The sequence below is a fragment of the Bos taurus genome, chromosome 1 (genome assembly GCF_002263795.3).
Source record: "Bos taurus isolate L1 Dominette 01449 registration number 42190680 breed Hereford chromosome 1, ARS-UCD2.0, whole genome shotgun sequence".
Classification (NCBI taxonomy): domain Eukaryota; kingdom Metazoa; phylum Chordata; class Mammalia; order Artiodactyla; family Bovidae; genus Bos; species Bos taurus.
Window position 1 is genome coordinate 109302734 of NC_037328.1, and position 20479 is coordinate 109323212.

The following is a 20479-nucleotide window of genomic DNA, read 5'->3' on the forward strand; positions in this document are numbered from 1 at the left end:
ACAGCACACTGCAGCCAAAACACGAATAAAATAAAATAAAATTGTCTATTTAAAAGAGAAAGAAAAATCAGGTTTAGGAAATAAACATGAAAGCTGTAGAAAACAAATATGTAAGTTATTTCTGAAGCAAAACAGGGGGCATTGTCACATGTAAGTACTACCATACTAAATGTATATATCAATGATAGCCCCACTAAATCCTGATTTTAGATCATACCAAAGGGTATGAATTTGTGTGTACTTAGCACTAACTAGAAGGAAGGGCACACTGACATAATACCACCCTGTCCTATGGGCCACTAAAACCATGAAGGTGACTGAATCAGGCTATTCACTGCTTTCTGGCATCCATACTCAGGGCCCTTCAACTGACACCTCATGTTTTGACCCTGTTCATTACCTTTGTTGAGATTTAAGAAATAATGACAAATACGATATTATTATCTTATAAACCTGTCATCCAGGAATGAGTCCCTTGAACACAACAAGCTCTGAGTGATCAAAGAATCTAACCTGTACAGCTGGCCCTTCAAGATTACTGTCACCATATGAGACCCTTTCCTGAAACTACCCAACCTCCTTATTTATTTATGCTCTTGCTTCTCTTACCTTTAAAATGCCCCATATAATACTTTATGTAATATCAACTTTATTCTAAAAATGTAAAACTTGGTGAGGTAGAAAGCAAAGATTTAATGACCAGTAAAAATCATAGTCACATCACATAATCATAGTCACGTAATATCTAAAGCATAAACCAAAATGAGGAGGGGAAAAAAGGAACAAGGGGCAAGGCATTTCCTTGACTGACATAATTTATTTGTCCTCTTAGTCCATATTTCCAGTCTTAGAAACTTACTCTATACACTCTCTTCTAATCTATCATTCTTCTGACTTTTACCCCTTATCAATGTATTTCCCCCATACCCTCTCTGATCCTTATTTCTTTCCAGCTCTGGCTAAGTTAGCCTCCCTATCTTTAAAGCCAGATATCCAACCCTATCTCCTCTAATATTCAACAATCCTTAAAACTAGAAAAGATAGAACTCAGGATTTTATAGGGCAGTGACTGCTCAATGTGCATTAATGGCTGCAGGGTGATCAGGGAAAAGAAAGTCACATAATAATGTAACACGTTCCCAAAATCCACTACAAATGGATCATTTCAAAGAATACATAAAAGCCAATAATCCAGGCAGTTTTATATAGGATCACTGTAAATCTGGATAAAAATAAGCATACAGACAACTGTGAAAAAGAAAGGGATGGGAAGAGTTCCATATCCTTCAATAAACTTAATTCTTTACAGAATCAAGATCTCAAGGAATCATATCGAAGATCTTGGTAAGCTCTTCAATTTAACACTGAAAAGTGACACACTAAAAGACAAAATACTTGTACTGAAGTATTAAAGTGAACATATATAGGGTGTTGAAAGAATGACAAAAGAGCACAAATTCTAAGATGCTCTACTTCACAGAATAAAAGACCCCAATGTCATTTTGGAAAAACAAATAAGAAGCTATAATTTAAGCTAATAAAGATTTCGTTTCATTTTAACATCTTCTAATTAAACAAACAGTTTTGGGTGGACTTCAACATCCAAAAATTCAAACAAAACATTCAAACATCCAAACAAAATTAGAACAACTGTTTTAATGAAAACAATTCCAGAAAAAATAAACTCTGGGTCTCATATGCACATACACTCACCTAACACACACATATATCTTTATATTAATGAAGTCCTCATTCTACATTGAAAGAAGTCTTAGCCAATAGTAAATCATGTAGTTCCCTCCCTTATTGTTTTTATTTTTCCCTAAGAGTTTTACAATAAGCTAATATACATCTTCAATAGTAAGTAATCTTCAAACTTTAAGTATCATATTCATGATGAGGAAAATGGAACTTCTCTAACAAATTATGTAAATTTTCCTTTACTGACATAATAAGTTTTGACAGTACAATTTATTTCTAAGATTTATTTTATAAATATTAAATGAAAACAGGAATAGAAAGGAAGTACAGTAAAAATTTGAGATAAGTATTTTAACTTATCTTTTCTTCTTTTTCCATTACATTCTCCTCTCTTTTCCATCTAAGAAAGACATCAGAAGATGAAAATACATTTGATTGCTGCTATGGAATCACTGAGTCACCATTGCTTTAGATTCACTTCAACTTACCCACGTTTGATGTTGTGTAATTCCTTGTCCTTGCCTTTATCCTTTTCCTTTTCTCTTTTCTCCTTATCTCTGCCTTTACGTCGTTCTCTATCCCGAGACCGACTACGTGTTCTTCTGTGACTTGACCTTTCACTGCTTCGACTATGGGAACGTGGCCGAGGTCTTGATCGGGACCTATGGTAAGTAGATTTCATTAAATACATTGAGAATATAATTTGTATTATGAAATAAAATTTTTTTAACTGTCTGAAAGAAAAGGATTTAGTTTTAATTAAGGATTCAGTTAACTGTGTGAAGTGAGCATCTAAAGATGATTCTTTATGAATAAGCATATGTGAGGGAAACATAGGGTGCCAACTTTACAAAAATATAAGGTTTAGTCAAAGAGTGTTTGTTCAGGTGTTCACAGGACCCTGTTGGCATAATGGATACAAATCCGCCTGCCAACATAAGGGTATGTGTTTGACCCCTGGTCCAGGAAGACCCCACAAGCCTTAGAACAACTGAGACTGTGCACTACAACTACTGAGCCCACACTTTAGAGTCCATGAGCCGCAGCTACTGAGCCTGCCCACCTAAAGCCCATGCTCTGCAACAAAAGAAGCCACTGCAATGACAAGTCTGTGTACCACAGCTAGACAGCAACCTCAGCTCTCTGCAACTAAAGAAGAGCCCACACACAACAATGAAGACCCAGTGCAGCCAGTAAATAAATAAATAAATAGAAAAAAACAAAAGTGCGCCAGCCTTGTAGTACTACAACCAGCTTTTTAAAAAGTGTTTGTTTAGTCAAAAAAGTCTTAAAGTTCAAATCAAGTCTTCAATGCTGAAATCTCTTCAACATAAAATAACAAATCTAAATGGATCTATTCTAATCCCCAAGAATTAGGATCTTCCCCATCCCTACGAACTCTGCTTCTATTAATATATTGATTCAACATAATTTCCTGTATTAGTTACACTAAAACTATTCTTCTATATAATCCAGCTTTTCTTTCATTAAATGGAGGACAATATTAGGTCGGATATATTATATGCCTTTAAAAAGTAAATATTTTTAAATCTGCCCTATAGTACTGACAAAAAAGTCTCTAACAGATTGATGATCCTACAGACATTATAAAAAACTGTCTGAAGTCACTGAACAGTGACTGAAAGAAGGCAATGACCTATAAAAGGGAAAAAATCTTACTATTTAAACATGTTGCTGATTTATTTAACATATTTCAAACAATTAGGTTATGGACCAAAAATAATGAGCAATGACAATACTTGGAAAAAAGAAACAACAATAAAAAAGATTGTTATTTTATGAGTTCATTTTCTGAGGACAGGCCTAAGTCTGTGCCATGCAGAACAGCTAAAACTCCAACAGAGAACTTTAAAATTTATGGTCTAAAAAACTAGAACAAAGACCCAGGAAAATCATCACCAATTGAAAATTAAAGGGGAATCTTGGAAAAAGAGTCAGGAGAGCTAAAAATTGTAGCTGTAAATACTATTCAGACCTCTGGCTGAACCTTCACTTAGATCATGCAGGAGGGGCAGACTCCAAACAGCTAAGGAAGAAAGAACTGAACTAAATTTTTAACTGCCCATAGAGAGACTAAATCATCTAATACACATTAATGAATTCATTTAATTTTCTGCTTTAAAAAAAGGTAAACAAAAAAGGTTATATTCTTCAGAGGAATATAATAGAGTCCATAATATTCAAAACATGACATTCATCGTGTCCATGATAAAATTCAAAATTACTAGATATACAATGAACATGAGAAATATAACAAAAGATGAGATGAGATGAGTCAGATATTGAATTAGCAGGCAAGGATTTTAAAGTAGTAGGTATAACTATGTTTGTCCTGAATATAAAGCTAAGAAATTTTAGAAGAAAAATAAGAAAGTAAAAAAATTCTGTAACTGAAACAATACAATATATGAAATTAACATTATACTAAAAGAGACCAGAAACAGGCTGGTAGCAACAGAGGGAGAAAAAAGCTCTGTGTATTTGAAAATAAATAAATTGAAATTATCCAATCTGAAGAACTAAGAGGAAAAAAGATTGTTAAATGAAAAGAAAAACAGATCTTCTGTAATCTCTGTGACAATATTCAAATGTATAACATGTTTATTTAAACTCAGAAGTAGAGAAGTAGAGAAAATAATGAGATAGAAATCAATGTTTTTTTAAAGTGGTGGCTAAAATTTCCCCAGATTCAGTGAATAAAAAATTTACAGGGACTTCCCTGGTGGTTCAGTGGTTGAGAATCCACCCCTGTAATGCAGAGGATGTGGGTTCAATCCCTGATGAGAGAACTGAGATCCCACATGCCTTGGAGCAACTGAGTCCTTTAACCACAACTAAAGAGCCCATGTGCCACAATGAAAGATTCTGTGTGATGTAACGAAGATCCTACCTGCCACAACTAAGATGCAGCCAAATAAATAAAATATTTTTTTAACTTACAGTCAAGAAGTTTAATGAACTCCAGAATAAATGTGAAGACCATGACTAGTAATACCATAGTAAAGCTCATGAAAACTAAAGATAAAGCAAAATCTTGAAAATAGAGAAAAACTGACACATTACATACAAGAGAACAATACATGAATTATCACTGGCTTCTCACAGAAACAATTAAGATCAGAAGACGTGGAACAAAATTCTTAACGTGGTGAACGGGGTGGGGGAAACCAAACTGGAATTTTATACCCAGCAAAAATATCCCTCAAAAAATAAAAGTAAATCAAAGGCATTTTTGAGATAAAGGAAAAGTAAATCATAATCATCAACAGTTAATAATGTACATTACAGTCTGTATTCAAGAGATTTCTTCAGGCTAAACAGAATTATAAACGGTGGAAACTTGGGCCTTTAGAAAGGAAATAAAGGCCACTAGAAATGGTAAATCTAAGGGTAAATTTAAAAAGTACTTCCCTTAATTTAGTTAAAATACATATGTACTTAAAGTAAAACAGTGTTTTACTATAGGGTTTATAATTAAAGTAGATATAATGCATGTAATCTCTAAAGAATAAATAATGGGGCAGGTAAATGAACATATACAGTTAGAAAGTTTTTACATTTCACATGAACAGTGAAATATTAACTCTAAGTACACTGAAATGGTAAGGGTATATATGTAATCCTTACATTGACCATTTATAGGAGAAAAAAAAAGGAGGAGGAAGAGGAACAAAATACAAAGAAGTAAAGCTAAAAACCCAAACGATGAACCAAAAGAGATTTCTTTAAAAATATTCATTAACCCAAAAGGAGGCTGAAAAGGCTCCCATGTCTTTCCATAAGACTTTCAAGATTAAGCAATTCCTGACCAAAAAACAAAAGCAGAGTTGTTCCATTCTCCAATAGATTCGGATGAAAACAAGTAATAAATCAAGTATAACTCCAAGATGAGACACTGGAGAAGAATCAAGCTGGGTCTATATGAAATCACACAAGAGATGGCACAAAGTCGCTTACATCCTACCATATCACTCTGAAAGTGTCACTACCAACTGGACAGTCGGATGAGTCTTATTGGGAAAATGATTTTTCTCTGTTTCTATAGTTTTGCACTAGCAGGTTGGTTTGGTAAAAAATACCTTTTGCTTGAGAAGGGAAAAAAAGCCAGAGTTTGCCCAAATAAATTAAAAAGCAACACAAAACTATAAACTATCAACAAGATAATGTACTTTTTTCCATTAAAAAAATTTTTTTTATTTTATATTCAGTTCAGTTCAGTCACTCAGTCGTGTCCGACCCTTTGCTACCCCATGAATCGCAGCACGCCAGGCCTCCCTGTCCATCACCAACTCCCGGAGTTCACTCAGACTCACGTCCATCGAGTCGGTGATGCCATCCAGCCATCTCATCCTCTGTCGTCCCCTTCTCCTCCTGCCCCCAATCCCTCCCAGCATCAGTCTTTTCCAGTGAGTCAACTCTTCGCATGAGGTGGCCAAAGGACTGGAGTTTCAGCTTTAGCATCATTCCTTCCAAAGAAATCCCAGGGCTGATCTTCTTCAGAATGGACTGGTTGGATCTCCTTGCAGTCCAAGGGACTCTCAAGAGTCTTCTCCAACACCACAGTTCAAAAGCATCAATTCTTCAGCGCTCAGCCTTCTTCACAGTCCAACTCTCACATTAGAGAATAGTTAATTAACAATGTTGTGTTAGTTTCAGGTGTACAGCAAAGTGATTCAGTTATACATATACATGTATTTTTTTTTTCAAATGTTTTTCCCATTTAGGTTATCACAGAGTATTGTGTAGAGTTCCCTGTGCTATACAATAAGTCCTTGATGATTAAGATATGCACTAAATATAGATAAATCATGTAAACACAGAACAGCTGGAATGAATACATTAATATCAAATAAACTAAACTATCACCCTAGACACTAAGAAACTAACTTATCACCCCAATTAAAAAATGGATACTTCATGATGATCAAATGGTCGATTCATAAGTATAAATCATACAAAATATGTTTATCTGACCACAGCAGAATTAAGTCAGAATTCAGTAACAATGTCTAGGGAAAAAATAAAAAGTGTAGAAATGAAATAATACACTTCTAAATAAATCATGGGTCAAGTAAGAAATCACACAAAAAAAAAGAAAATATTTTGAACTGAAAGACAATAAAAATATAGCATTTTAGAATCTGTGCGATGAAACTAAACCAAGGTTTAGAGGGAAATTTATAGCTTTAAATGTTTACATTAGAAAAGAAAAGTCTAAAATCAATTACTTAAGGTTCCATCTTAAGAAGCTAGACTAAGAAGAGAAAAGTAAACTCAAAGTAGGGAGAAAAAGGAAACATTAAAAAGCAAAAATCAATGGAACAGAAAGCAATAAAGAAAATTAACAAAACCAAACTCTGGTTTCCCAAGAATATCAACAGATTTGGTAAATCCCTAGCTACACTAATCAAACAAATAAGAAACGAGAAAACACAAATCATCAAAGAGATTTTAAAAAAAGACTGTTGATAAAGAGATCACATGAACTAGTCTGGGGTACTCAGGACATATATAGGGCTTGAAGAAAACTATATGAGTTTCACTGGTAGTAAGTTCTGTTCTTTTTCATCCCTAACTGGTTCATTCAGTGAGTAAAGAGCAATACTGCATCATGAGATCACACACTTTTTTTAAAAAGTGATTTTGAGAAGCGACAATATTTATTGCCAGCAATAAAGAATCCGTCTGTCAATGCAAGAGATGCAGGTTCAATCCCTGGGTTGGGAAGATCTTCTAAAGAAGGAAATGGCACTCCTCTCCAGTATTCCAGCCTGGGAAATCTCACGCACAGAGGAGCCTGGAGGGCTACAGTCTGTGGGGTCACAAAAGAGTCAGACACAACTTAGCAACTAAACAAACAACAAAACAAAACAATATTTACTGCTAGGAATGTCAATATGGGTTTATTATCCTAATTTACAAAAGGTAAATTTGCAGGATTTTCTCTTTGACTACTTTCTCTCTTAATTTTGACACACTCCTCTTCCACATAAAATTTTAATTTAGCAACAATTTAACTCTAATACTTTGGCCACCTGATGTGAAGAATTGACTCATTTGAAAAGACCCTGATGCTGGGAAAGATTGAAGCCAGGAGGAGAAGGGGTCGACAGAGGATGAGATGGTTGGATGGCATCACCAACCCGATGGACATGAGTTTGAGTAAGCTCCCGGAGTTCGTGATGGACGGGGAGGCCTGGTGTGCTGCAGTCCATGGGGTTGCAAAGAGTCAGGCACGACTGAGCGACTGAACTGAACTGAACTGCCCTACAGACACTTATGTATTCATTTCTAGTTAAATATTTTATTATATGTGGATATATAAAATTTTTAACAGATAATTCTAAAATCTTTGAATAATATTCAGTCAGACTTTAAAGTTTTTGGATGAAAAGAAAGCAATAATAATAAAAAAGGGGGAGACCTTTTTTGTGATAACCATGGCCATTACATACACAGTATACACGTGCACACACACACACACACACACAGAGTATATTATCTTAATTTGGTTTTACATTATAATTCTGGCAATTAGTTTTCACTGAACTAGTGAAAATATAGAATAGCAAAAGAGAAATGAGTCAAACATTAGCTTAAACTATTAACAACAAATCCCTAAGAGCTTTTCTTTTTTTTAAATAAAACTTTTAAGTTCATTTCTAAATGAGAGTCCCCTTGGACTGCAAGGAAAGTCCAATCCCCTTGGACTTCGAAGAGATCAAACAGCCAATCCTAAAGGAAATCAACCCTAAATATTCATTGGAAGGACTGATGCTGAAGCTGAAGCTCCAATTCTTTGGCCACCTGATGCAAAGAGCCAACTCACTGGAAAGACCCTGATGCTGGGAAAGATAAAAGGCAGGTGGAGAAGGGGATGACAGAGGATGAGATGGTTGGATGGCATCACCAACTCAATGGACATGAGCAAGGTCCAGGAGATGGTGAAGGACAGGGAAGTCTGGCATGCTGCAGTCGATGGAGTTGCAAAGAGTCGGACATGACTGAGCAACTAAACAGCAAGAACAACTAAGAAAAATACACTATTGGACAAAATGTAGACTCATTTGTGGACCACAGATAAGGTAGATAGTGGCAAAATCATGTATTTATGGTATCTTAAAAACTAAATGCATATGCTCTTAATATATCCAAAGCCAAAGAAGTATTAAATCTAAACAAAATAAATTCTCATATAACCCTGTCGTCAAACAAGTTACTTTCTTTCTGGACATCTGTTTCCTCACCTATAAAATGTTGATAATATCTACCATTCAGGATTATTATAAGGATTAAATAGTAGTACCTGCTGAATTATGAGATAGCAGACAGGTGATTTGGGAGTAGGCAGGCACTGAGAAAAAAGTAACTGTGGGATGTGCTAATCCAAATGAATGAGTAAAATCTGAGTCAGAACATATGAAATGTTTCCCTCAAACCACAGCTAATCCAGTACAGAGAAGTATTATGCTTCTGACAGACTTTTAAAATGTTAAGTCTGACTAAGGATTACAGTTTCAATATATTTCTTTTATATAGGAAGGTAAATAATAATCATCTTGATTAAAGATTATTTGTCTTCTCCACAGGAAACCTTAGCAACCAAATACACGATATTCGCCAGTTTTCTATAACAGGAAAATCGTATCACCCATCATTTAAGCCTTTGGAAAATAAAGAGAGATACTTTTTAGAGTCCAGGAAGGCATTATAACATAAGGACAAAAGACCTAAACTAGCCCTGTCCCAGAGAAACCAGAAAGTAGGATAATTCAATCACCATCAAAGCAAAAATAAACACCACAACTAGAAACTTTCTATCAATTACTATCTGCCTCACTCTTCCCACTGCAACTACTTTGCTAATCTCTACTCCTTCCAACCTACCCAATAGCTGAAATAAACTCAATTATCTCCAAATTCATCTTATAATTTTCCCTAACACAAAGACTCGACTGTAGAAAACATATGCCTACCATTTTACAAAAATATCTTGTTCGTTATGTCTTCATACAAGCAACATATGCCATTCTGAAATATTTTTTTTATGAATGTTGCTGATATGGCTCAATGACCTATGATAGCAAGAGCACATACATAGTTTAAGTCACTCATAAGATCAAATTAAAACAGTAAGTTTTAAAACATCATAGTATACAAATATAAGCTACTAGCTCCCCCCCAAATGTTTTAATATTCATTATTTTAATTATCATATTGTAGGCCTCTTAACTTTGCTTATAGACTACAAGAAGCAAAACACAACTCTGGAGAGAATAAACAGAAAAAAGACAGCAAATCCAAAACACAGTTTTTACAACAATATTATTAAAGGCTGTTAAAAAAGGACTACAAAATCAAATATATATTTTAGATGAATTAAGCTGCTGACTTCTTTGCAGTCATAAGAATTACACAATTTTGAGTAAAATACACATCCTAGACTATTAACAACCCTGTTTACTTTATTAAGTAAATTTAATTACATATTTGAAGGATCTCCATCAAGAATAAAAACTAAAGAGTTTTCCTACTTGACCACAGAAACAAAAAGTCAAAGAAACTATACTACAATTTCCAATGTTATTTTCCCCTCATTCCTTAAATAAATACCTTTCTGATAAATCACTCTAGAAGTCTCTAGAGTACCAAAGCCAATATGGAGATATATTATAACCAAAGAAATATTTGATAAAAAATGTGGCACTCTAGAACACACAATATATAAGTAATAAATGGACAGTAAGATGTCTATTATACCAGATAAATGCTTTCAATATCTACACAATAGGAAGAATCACCATAACATCCCTACATAAAATGAATTACTGCCCTCAAAAACCAATTTGTCAAGTTTCTTAATTGGCTAATAAATTCTAAACACATGTAATCAAAATAAATATCCTAATATTTTATCTTTCAAAAAAATAACGACAATACTTCAAATAGTCTCAAGTAGAATACTATAAAATAGACTATATTTACCATAAATTAAAACAACTATAATTAAAATTATATTTATAATTTTATATTGATTAAACTAACATGGATTCCATGTCAAGATGACATTTTGAACTCAGATATCTACTTTCATCTCCAAAACAACCAAAATCATACCAAACAGGAATTAAAAAAAAAAAAAAAGACATACGCTCAGGGAAAGAGATGCACTTTTGAAAAGGGAAGTGTCCACTTGTGGCTTGGTGGTAAAGAGAAGCAGAAAACAAGGTGCTGAAGCTCAGGGCTCTATAAAAACAAGAGGACATCAAGGATCTGAAAACAGACCTAGCTTTCCCCATAAAGTTTCCCATTTATTAAAGAAATTCCACCTCACTGCATTAATGATAGCATACTGCCATTCAAGAAATCTTATAAGTCACACAAAACCTTCAGCCCATCAATTAAATTGTCTGTTACTGCCAATCCAGGAAAATTTTGTACATTATCATAAACAACAAAAAAGAATCTAGAGAAATCCCTGGAGGTCCAATGGTTAAGACTCTGAGCTCTCACTGGCAAGGGCTTCAGTTCAATCCCTGAATCTAACATCCATACAAAGCAACTAGAAGAAAACAAGCAAAGTTAGACCCAAAGTTTTTAACTGATAACAAACATACACCACAAAAAAACAGAGCAGAAGAGACTATAAAATTCAAATATGAATTTTGGTTGTTGTTCAGTTGCTAAGTTATGTCTGACAACTCTTTGTGACCCCATGGACTACAGCACACCAGGTTCCTCTGTCCTCCACTATCTCCCAGAGTTTGCTCAAATTCATGTCTATTGAGTCAGTGACGCTAACTAATCATCTTACCCTTCTTCTTTAGACTTCAATATTTTCCAGTATCAGGGTCTTTTTCAATGCGTCAGCTATTTGCATCTGGTGGTCAAAGTATTGGTGCTTCAGCATCAGTCCTTCCAATGAATATTCAGGGTTGATCTCCTCTAGGATTAACTACGGAGAAGGCAATGGCACCCACTCCAGTACTCTTGCCTGGAAAATCCCATGGACGGAGGAGCCTGGTAGGCTACAGTCCATGGGGTCGCTAGGAGTCGGACACGACTGAGGGACTTCACTTTGACTTTTCACTTTCATGCATTGGAGAAGGAAATGGCAACCCACTCCAGTGTTCTTGCCTGGAGAATCCCAGGGACGGGGGAGCCTGGTGGGCTGCCCTCTCTCGGGTCGCACAGAGTCAGACATGACTGAAGCGACTTAGCAGCAGCAGCAGCAGGATTAACTAGTTTGATTTCCTTTCAGTCTAAAGGACTCTCAAGAGTTGTCTCTAGCACCACAATTTGAAAGCATCAATTCCTCAGCACATAGCCTTCTTTATGGTCCAAACCTCACATCCATACATGACTACTGGAAAAAACAGAGCTTTGACTATACGGACATTTATCACAAGTGATGATTTTGCTTTTTAGTATGCTGTCCAGGTTTGCCACAGCTTTCCTTTCAAAGAACAAGCATCCTTCAATTTTGTCACTGCAATCACCATCTGCAGTGATTTAGGAAGACTGTTTGGTGATATCCACGTGTAGAGTCATCTCTTATGCTGTTGGAAAAAGGTGTTTGCTATGACCAGTGTGTCTCTTGGCAAAACTCTGTTACCTTTTCCCTGCTTCATTTTGTATTCAAGGCCAAACTTGCCTATTATTCTGGGTATCTCTTGACTTTCTACTTTTGCATTCTAATCCCCTATGATGAAAAGGACTTTTTTTTTTTTGGTGTTAGTTCTAGGTCTTATAGGTCTTCATAGAACCAGTCAACTTCAGCTTCTTTGGTATTACTGGTTGGGGCATAGACTTAGATTACTGTGACACTGAATGGTTTGCCTTGGAAATGAACCAAGATCATTCTGTCACTTTTGAGGCTGCACCGAAGTACTGCATTTCAGACTCTTTTCTGACTATGAGGGCTACTTCATTTCTTCTAAGGGATCCTTGCCCACAGTAGTAGATATAATGGTCATCTGAATTAAATTCGCCCATTCCCATCCATTCTAGTTCACTGATTCCTACGATGTCAACGTTTAAGCTTGCCATCTCCTGCTTGACCATGTCCAATTTACCTTGATTCATGGGCCAAACATTATTCCAAGTTCCTATGCAATACTGTTCTTTACAGCACTGGACTTACTTTCACCACCAGACACATCCACAACTGAGTGTCATTTCTGCTTTGACCCAACTGTTTCTTCTTTCTGGAGCTATTAGTAATTGCCCTCTGTTCTTCTCTAGTAATGTATATTGGACACCTTGCAATCTTCAGGAGCTCATCTTCCAGTATATTTGTTGACTTTTCATACTGTTCATGGGGTTATCACAGCAAGAATACTAGACTGGGTTACCATTTCCTCCTCCAGTGGACCACATTTTGCCAAAACTCTTCACTGTGACTTGTCGGTCTTGGGAGGCCCTACATGGCATGGCTCATAGCTTATGATGGGCCATAAAGCTAATCTCAACACATTTCAAAGTTGAAAGGTCTTCAGGCTTTGGTCTCTAACAATAGTGAAGAAAAAAGAAAGAAACAAAAGACAACTAGAAAAGCCTCTAAATGTTTGGAAATAAAGTAACATATTTCTATATAACACACAAGAAAGGTGAAGTCACAGTTTTATTTGAACTAAATGAAAACTAAAATATGGCACATCTAAAATGTGTAGGCTATAGCTGAAGTATAAAAAAGAGGATTTGTAGCATTGAATATGTGTATTAGAAGAGAATAAAGCTAAAATAAATGATCTAAGCTTCCATCTCAAAGAGTTAAAAAAAGAATAGAAAACTATACTCAAAGACGGAAAAATAAACCAGGGGATAAGAGGAAGGAGGAATAAATTGGGAGACGGATGATATATAGACACTATTATGTATAAAACAGGCAACTAGTAAGGACTTAGTGTAGCACAGGGAACTCTACTCAATACCCTATAATGACTTATGTGAGAAAAGAATCTAAAAGAGAGTGTGTACTTAGCCACTCAGTAGTGTCCAACTCTTTGTGATCCTATTGACTATAATCGATGGGATTCTCCAGGCAAGAATACTGGAGTGGGTAGCCATTCCCTTCTCCAGGGAATCTTCCCAACATAGGAATCAAACATATATATATATATATATATATATAAAACAGATTCACTTTGGTGTACACCTGAAACTAGCACAACACTGTAAATCAACTATACTCCAATAAAAAAAAATTTTTAAAAGATAGTAAAAGGAAAGAAACTTGAAAAGCAAAAAATGAATTAACCAGAATATCAAGAAGGACAAAGTTGATTTTTGGAGAAGATTAATAAAGCTGATAAATCCTTGCTGGAAATGACAAAGAAAAATAAATCGCAAATAAAATAATCATTTCTGTAGTTAAATGGCCTTTTGCTCCTAAGCTATTAAAAGCTATGGAAATAGCCCTCCCACTATAAACAAGTAGAAAAGCAGACAAAATGTGTATAACAACTATGTCAGACATTGGACAAATGGCAGTATACAAGTGTGACTCCCTAAGAAAAGGCAAACAAAAAAATGGGAACCCTGGGATTGCCCTGGCTTACTGCCATGAGGAAGTTTCCAACCAACAGAGCATGGAGAGAAAGATTTATAGACTTGCTGAGCTAGGGAGACAGAGACAAACCTTCAAAGAGGCTAAAGTACTGAGTTTTCTAAGGCATTATAGCAAAGAGAAGCAGTTGGACAGAAAAGGGATTGTCTAGAAATCTGCAGCCAGGAGGGAGTGGAGAAAAGAGTGGGAGCCTCACCTGGCCTCGCCCGGCCTCTCCTCGCGGCCCGGAGCAGGGGTGTCAGCCCACCCCAGTAAAAAAAAAAAAAAAAGAAATCTGCATAGGCTCTTTAGTTCTTTGACAAGTTCCAGTCTACAAATATGTGAGATTAAATGCCAAAAGACCATGAAAAAATACACTGGACAGCAATACAAATTCAGAATATCATATGGGAGAGAAATAGTGTTCTACCAGTCAGAGTTGAGACACTTTGTACATAAGGTATTGTATGGGGTCAAGTATTAATTTTGGAGCTAAATTAGCCATAGAATAAAGGTACTCTGGATCCATCCTAACAGAGCTGAAAAGCAAGACTTGATATTGTCAAAATACTACCTGGTGAAGTTAGATCATTGCTACATGAGGCTTACTATATTATTGTCTGTTTTAATGTATGCTTAAAATTTTCCACTCAAAGGCTAAAATTATTATTTGAAACATCATGCCTTCTTTATGGTACAACTCTCATATCCATACATGACCACTGGAAAAACCATAGCCTTGACTACATGGACCTTTGTTGGCAAAGTAATGTCTCTGGCTTTTGAATATGCTAAGTTGGTCATAACTTTTCTTCCAAGGAGCAAGCAAGCGTCTTAATTTCATGGCTGCAGTCACCATCGGCAGTGACTTTGGAGCCCCCCAAAATAGTCTGTCACTGTTTCCTCATCTATTTGCCATGAAGTGATGGGACCAGAAGCCATGATCTTAGTTTTCTGAATGTTGAGTTTTAAGCCAAGTTTTTCACTCTCCCCTTTCACTTTCATCAAGAGGCTCTTCAGTTCCTCTTCCCTTTCTGCCATAAGGGTGGTGTCATCTGCATATCTAAGGTTATTGATTCCCAGCAACCTTGATTCCAGTTTGCCTTTTATCCAGCCCGACATTTTGCATGAGGTACTCCGCACATAGGTTAAATAAGCAGGGTGACAATATACAGCCTTGACATACTCCTTTCCCAATTTGGAGCCAGTCTGTTGTTCCATGTCCGGTTCTAACTGTCACTTCATGACCTGCATACATGCTTCTCAGGAGACAGGTAAGGTGGTCTGGTATTCTCATATCTTTAAGGATTTTCCAGTTTTTTGTGATCCACACAGTCAAAGGCCTTAGTATTGTCAATGAAACAGATGTAGATGATTTCCTGGAATTCTCTTGGCTTTTCCTATGATCCAACAGATATTGGCAATTTGATCTCTGGTTCCTCTGCCTTTTCTAAATCCAGCTTGAACATCTAGAAGTTCTTGGTTCATGTACTGTTGAAGGCTAGCTTGGATAATTCTGCTAGCATGTGAAATGAGCGCAATTGTGCAGTAGTTTGAATATTCTTTGGTCCTGCCTTTCTTTGGAATTGGAATGAAAACTGACCTTTTCCAGGTATACCAAAAGACTATTTTAAATATACCCAATGACAAAATGCTATTTTGTTAGAAAATACACACATTCTGAATTTTAACTAAGATAATTAAGTGCACTAATATTCTTCAGCATTGGTCACTAACTGAGTCTACATCTACCTCACAGATATTTATCTGGATCAGTACTGTTGCCAAATCAAAGTTAACTGTCCTCACTAAGTACAGAGGATAAAGCCTCTAGCTGTTGTAGACCAAGTATCTGTAAACAGGGATTATTTGTGCATCCCTGTAATTCCCTATTCATAGTGCCCTCACTATTATAACTATATATAACATATTGCCGTAGTAGAAAATTCTGAATCACATGGGAATACCAGACCACCTGACCTGCCTCTTGAGAAACCTGTATGCAGGTCAGGAATAAACAGTTAGAACTGGACATGGAACAACAGACTGATTCCAAATAGGAAAAGGAGTACGTCAAGGCTGTATATTGTCACCCTGCTTATTTAACTTATATGCAGAGTACATCATGAGAAACACTGGGCTGGAGGAAGCACAAGCTGGAATCAAGATTTCTGGGAGAAATATCAATAACCTCAGATATGCAGATGACACCACCCTTATGGCAGAAAATGAAGAAGAACTAAAGAGTCTCTTGATGAAAGTGAAAGAGGAGAGTGAAAAAGTTGGCTTAAAGCTCAACATTCAGAAAACTAAGACATGGCAACTGGTCTCATCACTTCATGGCAAATAGATGGGGAAACAGTGGAAACAATGACAGACCTTATTTGAGGGCTCCAAAATCACTGCAGATGGTGACTGCAGCCATGAAATTAAAAGACACTTACTCCTTGGAAGGAAAGTTATGATCAAACTACACAGCATATTAAAAAGAAGAGACATTACTTTGCCAACAAAGGTCTGTCTAGTCAAAGCTATGGTTTTTCTAGTAGTCATGTATGGATGTGAGATTTGGATTATAAAGAAAAATGAGCGCTGAAGAATTGATGCTTTTGAACTGTGGTGTTGGAGAAGACTCTTGAGAGTCCCTTGGACTGCAAGGAGATCCAACCAGTCCATCCTAAAGGAGATCAGTCCTGGGTGTTCATTGGTAGGTCTGTAGTTGAAGCTGAAACTCCAACACTTTGGCCACCTGATGCGAAGAGCTGCCTCATTTGAAAAGACCCTGATGCTGGGAAATATTGAGGGCAGGAGGAAAAGGGGATGAGATGGTTGGGATGACATCACTGACTCAGTGGACATGGGTTTGGGTGGACTCTGGGAGTTGGTGATGGACAGGGAGGCCTGGCATGCTGCAGTTCATGGGGTTCCAAAGAGTTGGACACGACTGAGCGACTGAACTGAACTGAAGTGCCCTAACTGAAGAAGAATCTATCTTATTAAAGTTTCAGATACATTTCAGTTCAGTTCAGTTCAGTCACTCAGTCGTGTCCGACTCTTTGCGACCCCATGAACTGCAGCACACCAGGCCTCCCTGTCCATCACCAACTCCCAGAGTTCACTCAAACTCATGTCCATCCAGTCCGTGATGCCTCAAACTCATGTCCATTGAGTCAGTGATGCCATCCAGCCATCTCATCCTCTGTCGTCCCCTTCTCCTCTTGCCCCTAATCCCTCTCAGCATCAGAGTCTTTTCCAATGAGTCAACTATTCGCATGACTGTTCAGCATGCTAAAAGCTGAAACTCCAATACTTTGGAGTAAACTCCAAAGTATTGGAGTTTCAGCTTTTAGCATCAGTCCTTCCAAAGAACACCCAGGACTGTCCTCCTTCAGAATGGACTGGTTGGATTTCCTTGCAGCCCAAGGGACTCTGAAGAGTCTTCTCCAACACCACAGTTCAAAAGCATCAATTCTTTGGCACTCAGCTTTCTTTACAGTCCAACTCTCACATCCATACATGACCACTGGAAAAACCATAGCCTTGACTAGACGGACCTTTGTTGGCAAAGTAATGTCTCTGCTTTTGAATATGCTATCTAGTTGGTCATAACTTCCCTTCCAAGGAGTAAGCGTCTTTTAGATACATTTACTTGGACCTAAAACTTACACTTACTTCCACTTTTTTCCCCTTCTATTTGCCATGAAGTGATGTGGGAACCCACTTCAGTATTCTTGCCTGGAGAATCCCATGGACAGAGGAGCTTTGTGGGCTACAGTCCATAGTGTTGCAAAGAGTCAGACAAAACTGAAGTGACTAAGCACAGCACAGCATGGCACAGATGGGACCAAATGCCAGGATCGTAATTTTTTTAACGTTGTTTCAACCCTGAATATTCATTGGGAATGACTGATACTGACGCTGAGGCTCCAATACTTTGGCCACCTGATATGAAGAGCCGACTCACTAGAAAAGACCCTGATGCTGGGAAAGACTGAATGCTCTAAAATATGAATAATACGCTTGTTTAGTATATCTCTTATATAGCAGTATATTAGGGAATGACATTTGCCCTTATTGTTAGTAATAATCTTCTAAGTGCAAGAAGTATACCAATTGTATTTATCTATTTTATCTCTTAATTTTCCAGAGTATTTAAACATAGAGTTGTTACTTTCATCTCCTTTTGGCATTTGGGGGAACTTTTTTTTGGTGGGGGAACAGACAACTTGGGGTTTGGTTTGGTTTGAGTTTTGCTTTGAGAATACTGAACTCTGAAAAGTTCAGAGGTCAGAGCAAATGTGCGATAGAGCTGAAATTTGAACACAGATCTGTCCACATCCTTTCAACTACAGCCCACTGTCAGTAAGATCTGATTGCAGTATCATTTTCAAATAAAATCTATAAAGAAGGAAACACATATCTACAGATTCATTTCTAAAATATTATTTAAATATTTAACCCCACTTTATTATAGGTAGATCCATTCAACTAAATGTCTTAGAATTAGTCATGTCAATCTTCAAAAATTCCCAATCATCATGTCTAGCCCCCCATTTTTAAGAGATATTAAAAGGTAGAATTGGGAAGGAAAAAAAGCAAAAGAAAAATGCAGAATCTAGTGCCTCCCCTCTAAAAAAGCATATAACCCACCCACTATGCCAAAGGTTAAGTCATTTAGTCAAGTTCAAAGATCTTCAAAGACTTCTTAGATCCAGATAAGCCCATATGTTACCAAAATTCTGCAAAAAAGCTATTACTTTCCAATCTGCTTCTCATGTTTAAGATACAGAACACACAGATGCTTGGCATCACTCATCAGTCTTCCTAAATTTTCACACCAGATAATCAAGGTCCACCAATAACTTTCCTATCTGAAAGTCCTAGAAATGTCTTTATTCCATCAGTGTTTGGTTCACTTCTTAAATCTGAAAGTAACCATAAAAGACCATTCAGTTACTGTACAATAAGTGTTAATTTGCTAATTTCTTCACAGGTAATCAATTAAAATGTAAAATATTGGATAAAATTAGTTGCACTAAACTTAACAGCTGCTCCATAAGCATAATTAGTTTCACAAGGGCCATATGTATTCTGAACAGAGACAGAGTTGAAACAAATAGACAGATTTTAAGTAAGTTTGAGAAAATCTGCATTTAATTAGCAGGTGGGTACTACAACTGCATAACGTTTTTATACATTTATATTTATGAAGTGACAGAAGATCTAAAGGCTTTTTAAAATGGCGTTTATTGTTTGAATGGGAACTGTTTTGCTGCATGCTAAAGTGATTTAAATCCTTATAGCTCTGCTTTGAAAAAAATCATAAATGGTGAAAGAAAACATGTGGAAAACTGTAAAACTAGAAAGAATTTGCGACAAAAAACAGATACACATACCATAACTAAAAGGAAACTACACTTAATTAAATGTACACTACATCTGGAATATCAGCCTAATAAAACGTGAAACTATTAATTTTCATTGTTCTAAAGGAAATGAGGTCAGTGTCATTTAATAATTCCTCCAATTACATTGGACTAACTCATTGGACTGTATGTTCTGGACACCATCTAATCTTAAAATGCTATATACTTTACAATATCCTTAAGTCAAATTTTTAAATAAAAGCATTTAAATTACAAAGAAGTAAAAGAATAAAATCAGCAAATGAAATTCTTTAGCCACTGGTAGCTACCAGTAATATATTTTAAACATTATATTTTTTGGATAAGGTTTTTCATGGATGCCCATAAGTATGAGATCACTCTTGTTAGTTCTTATCAGCACTAAAATAATAATTTTAAATTTAAAAGTAGAATATATAATTTTAAAAATGAAAATGATGTTTACCTGGCCAATAATTTCATTAGTAGTCTATATTTATCATTAGCAAGTTTAAAGTGTATAAAAATAAGATATTTTTTCAAAGGTGAAGTGTTTTTTAAAGGCCTTAATTAAAAGAACGATAATATTTGTAAGAGAAAAATGCATCATTTTCCAAAATAAAATAGACAATGAAGCAAATCCCTGCACTGTGTGTGTGTGTTGGGGAAAGTTAGGAAAATGCTTGCTTATCAACTGAGTGAACCAAGACCTTAACATTTTACTTTCTTCATCTAGCTAAATAATGTAGCATTCTACTTACATATCAAAGACACTAAACTTCAAAATTGTCCTTAAATAATAAGGCTGTTATGCACAAGTTTAAAT

The 20479-nt window shown here is 36.1% G+C and overlaps 1 protein-coding gene and 1 pseudogene across 2 annotated transcripts in view; one reads left to right on the forward strand and one right to left on the reverse strand.

The window, feature by feature from the left end:
* Positions 1 to 20479, reverse strand: part of RSRC1 (arginine and serine rich coiled-coil 1) — a 447324-nt gene that overhangs the window by 336255 nt on the left and 90590 nt on the right. For both annotated transcript variants that reach the window (XM_059876265.1, NM_001075404.1), the window contains exon 4: positions 2190 to 2363. In XM_059876265.1, coding sequence (XP_059732248.1) covers positions 2190 to 2363 — 174 coding nt within the window. The remainder of the gene's footprint in view (positions 1 to 2189; positions 2364 to 20479) is intronic.
* On the forward strand, positions 5017 to 6334 carry LOC107132199 (putative ribosomal protein eL39-like 5; annotated as a pseudogene).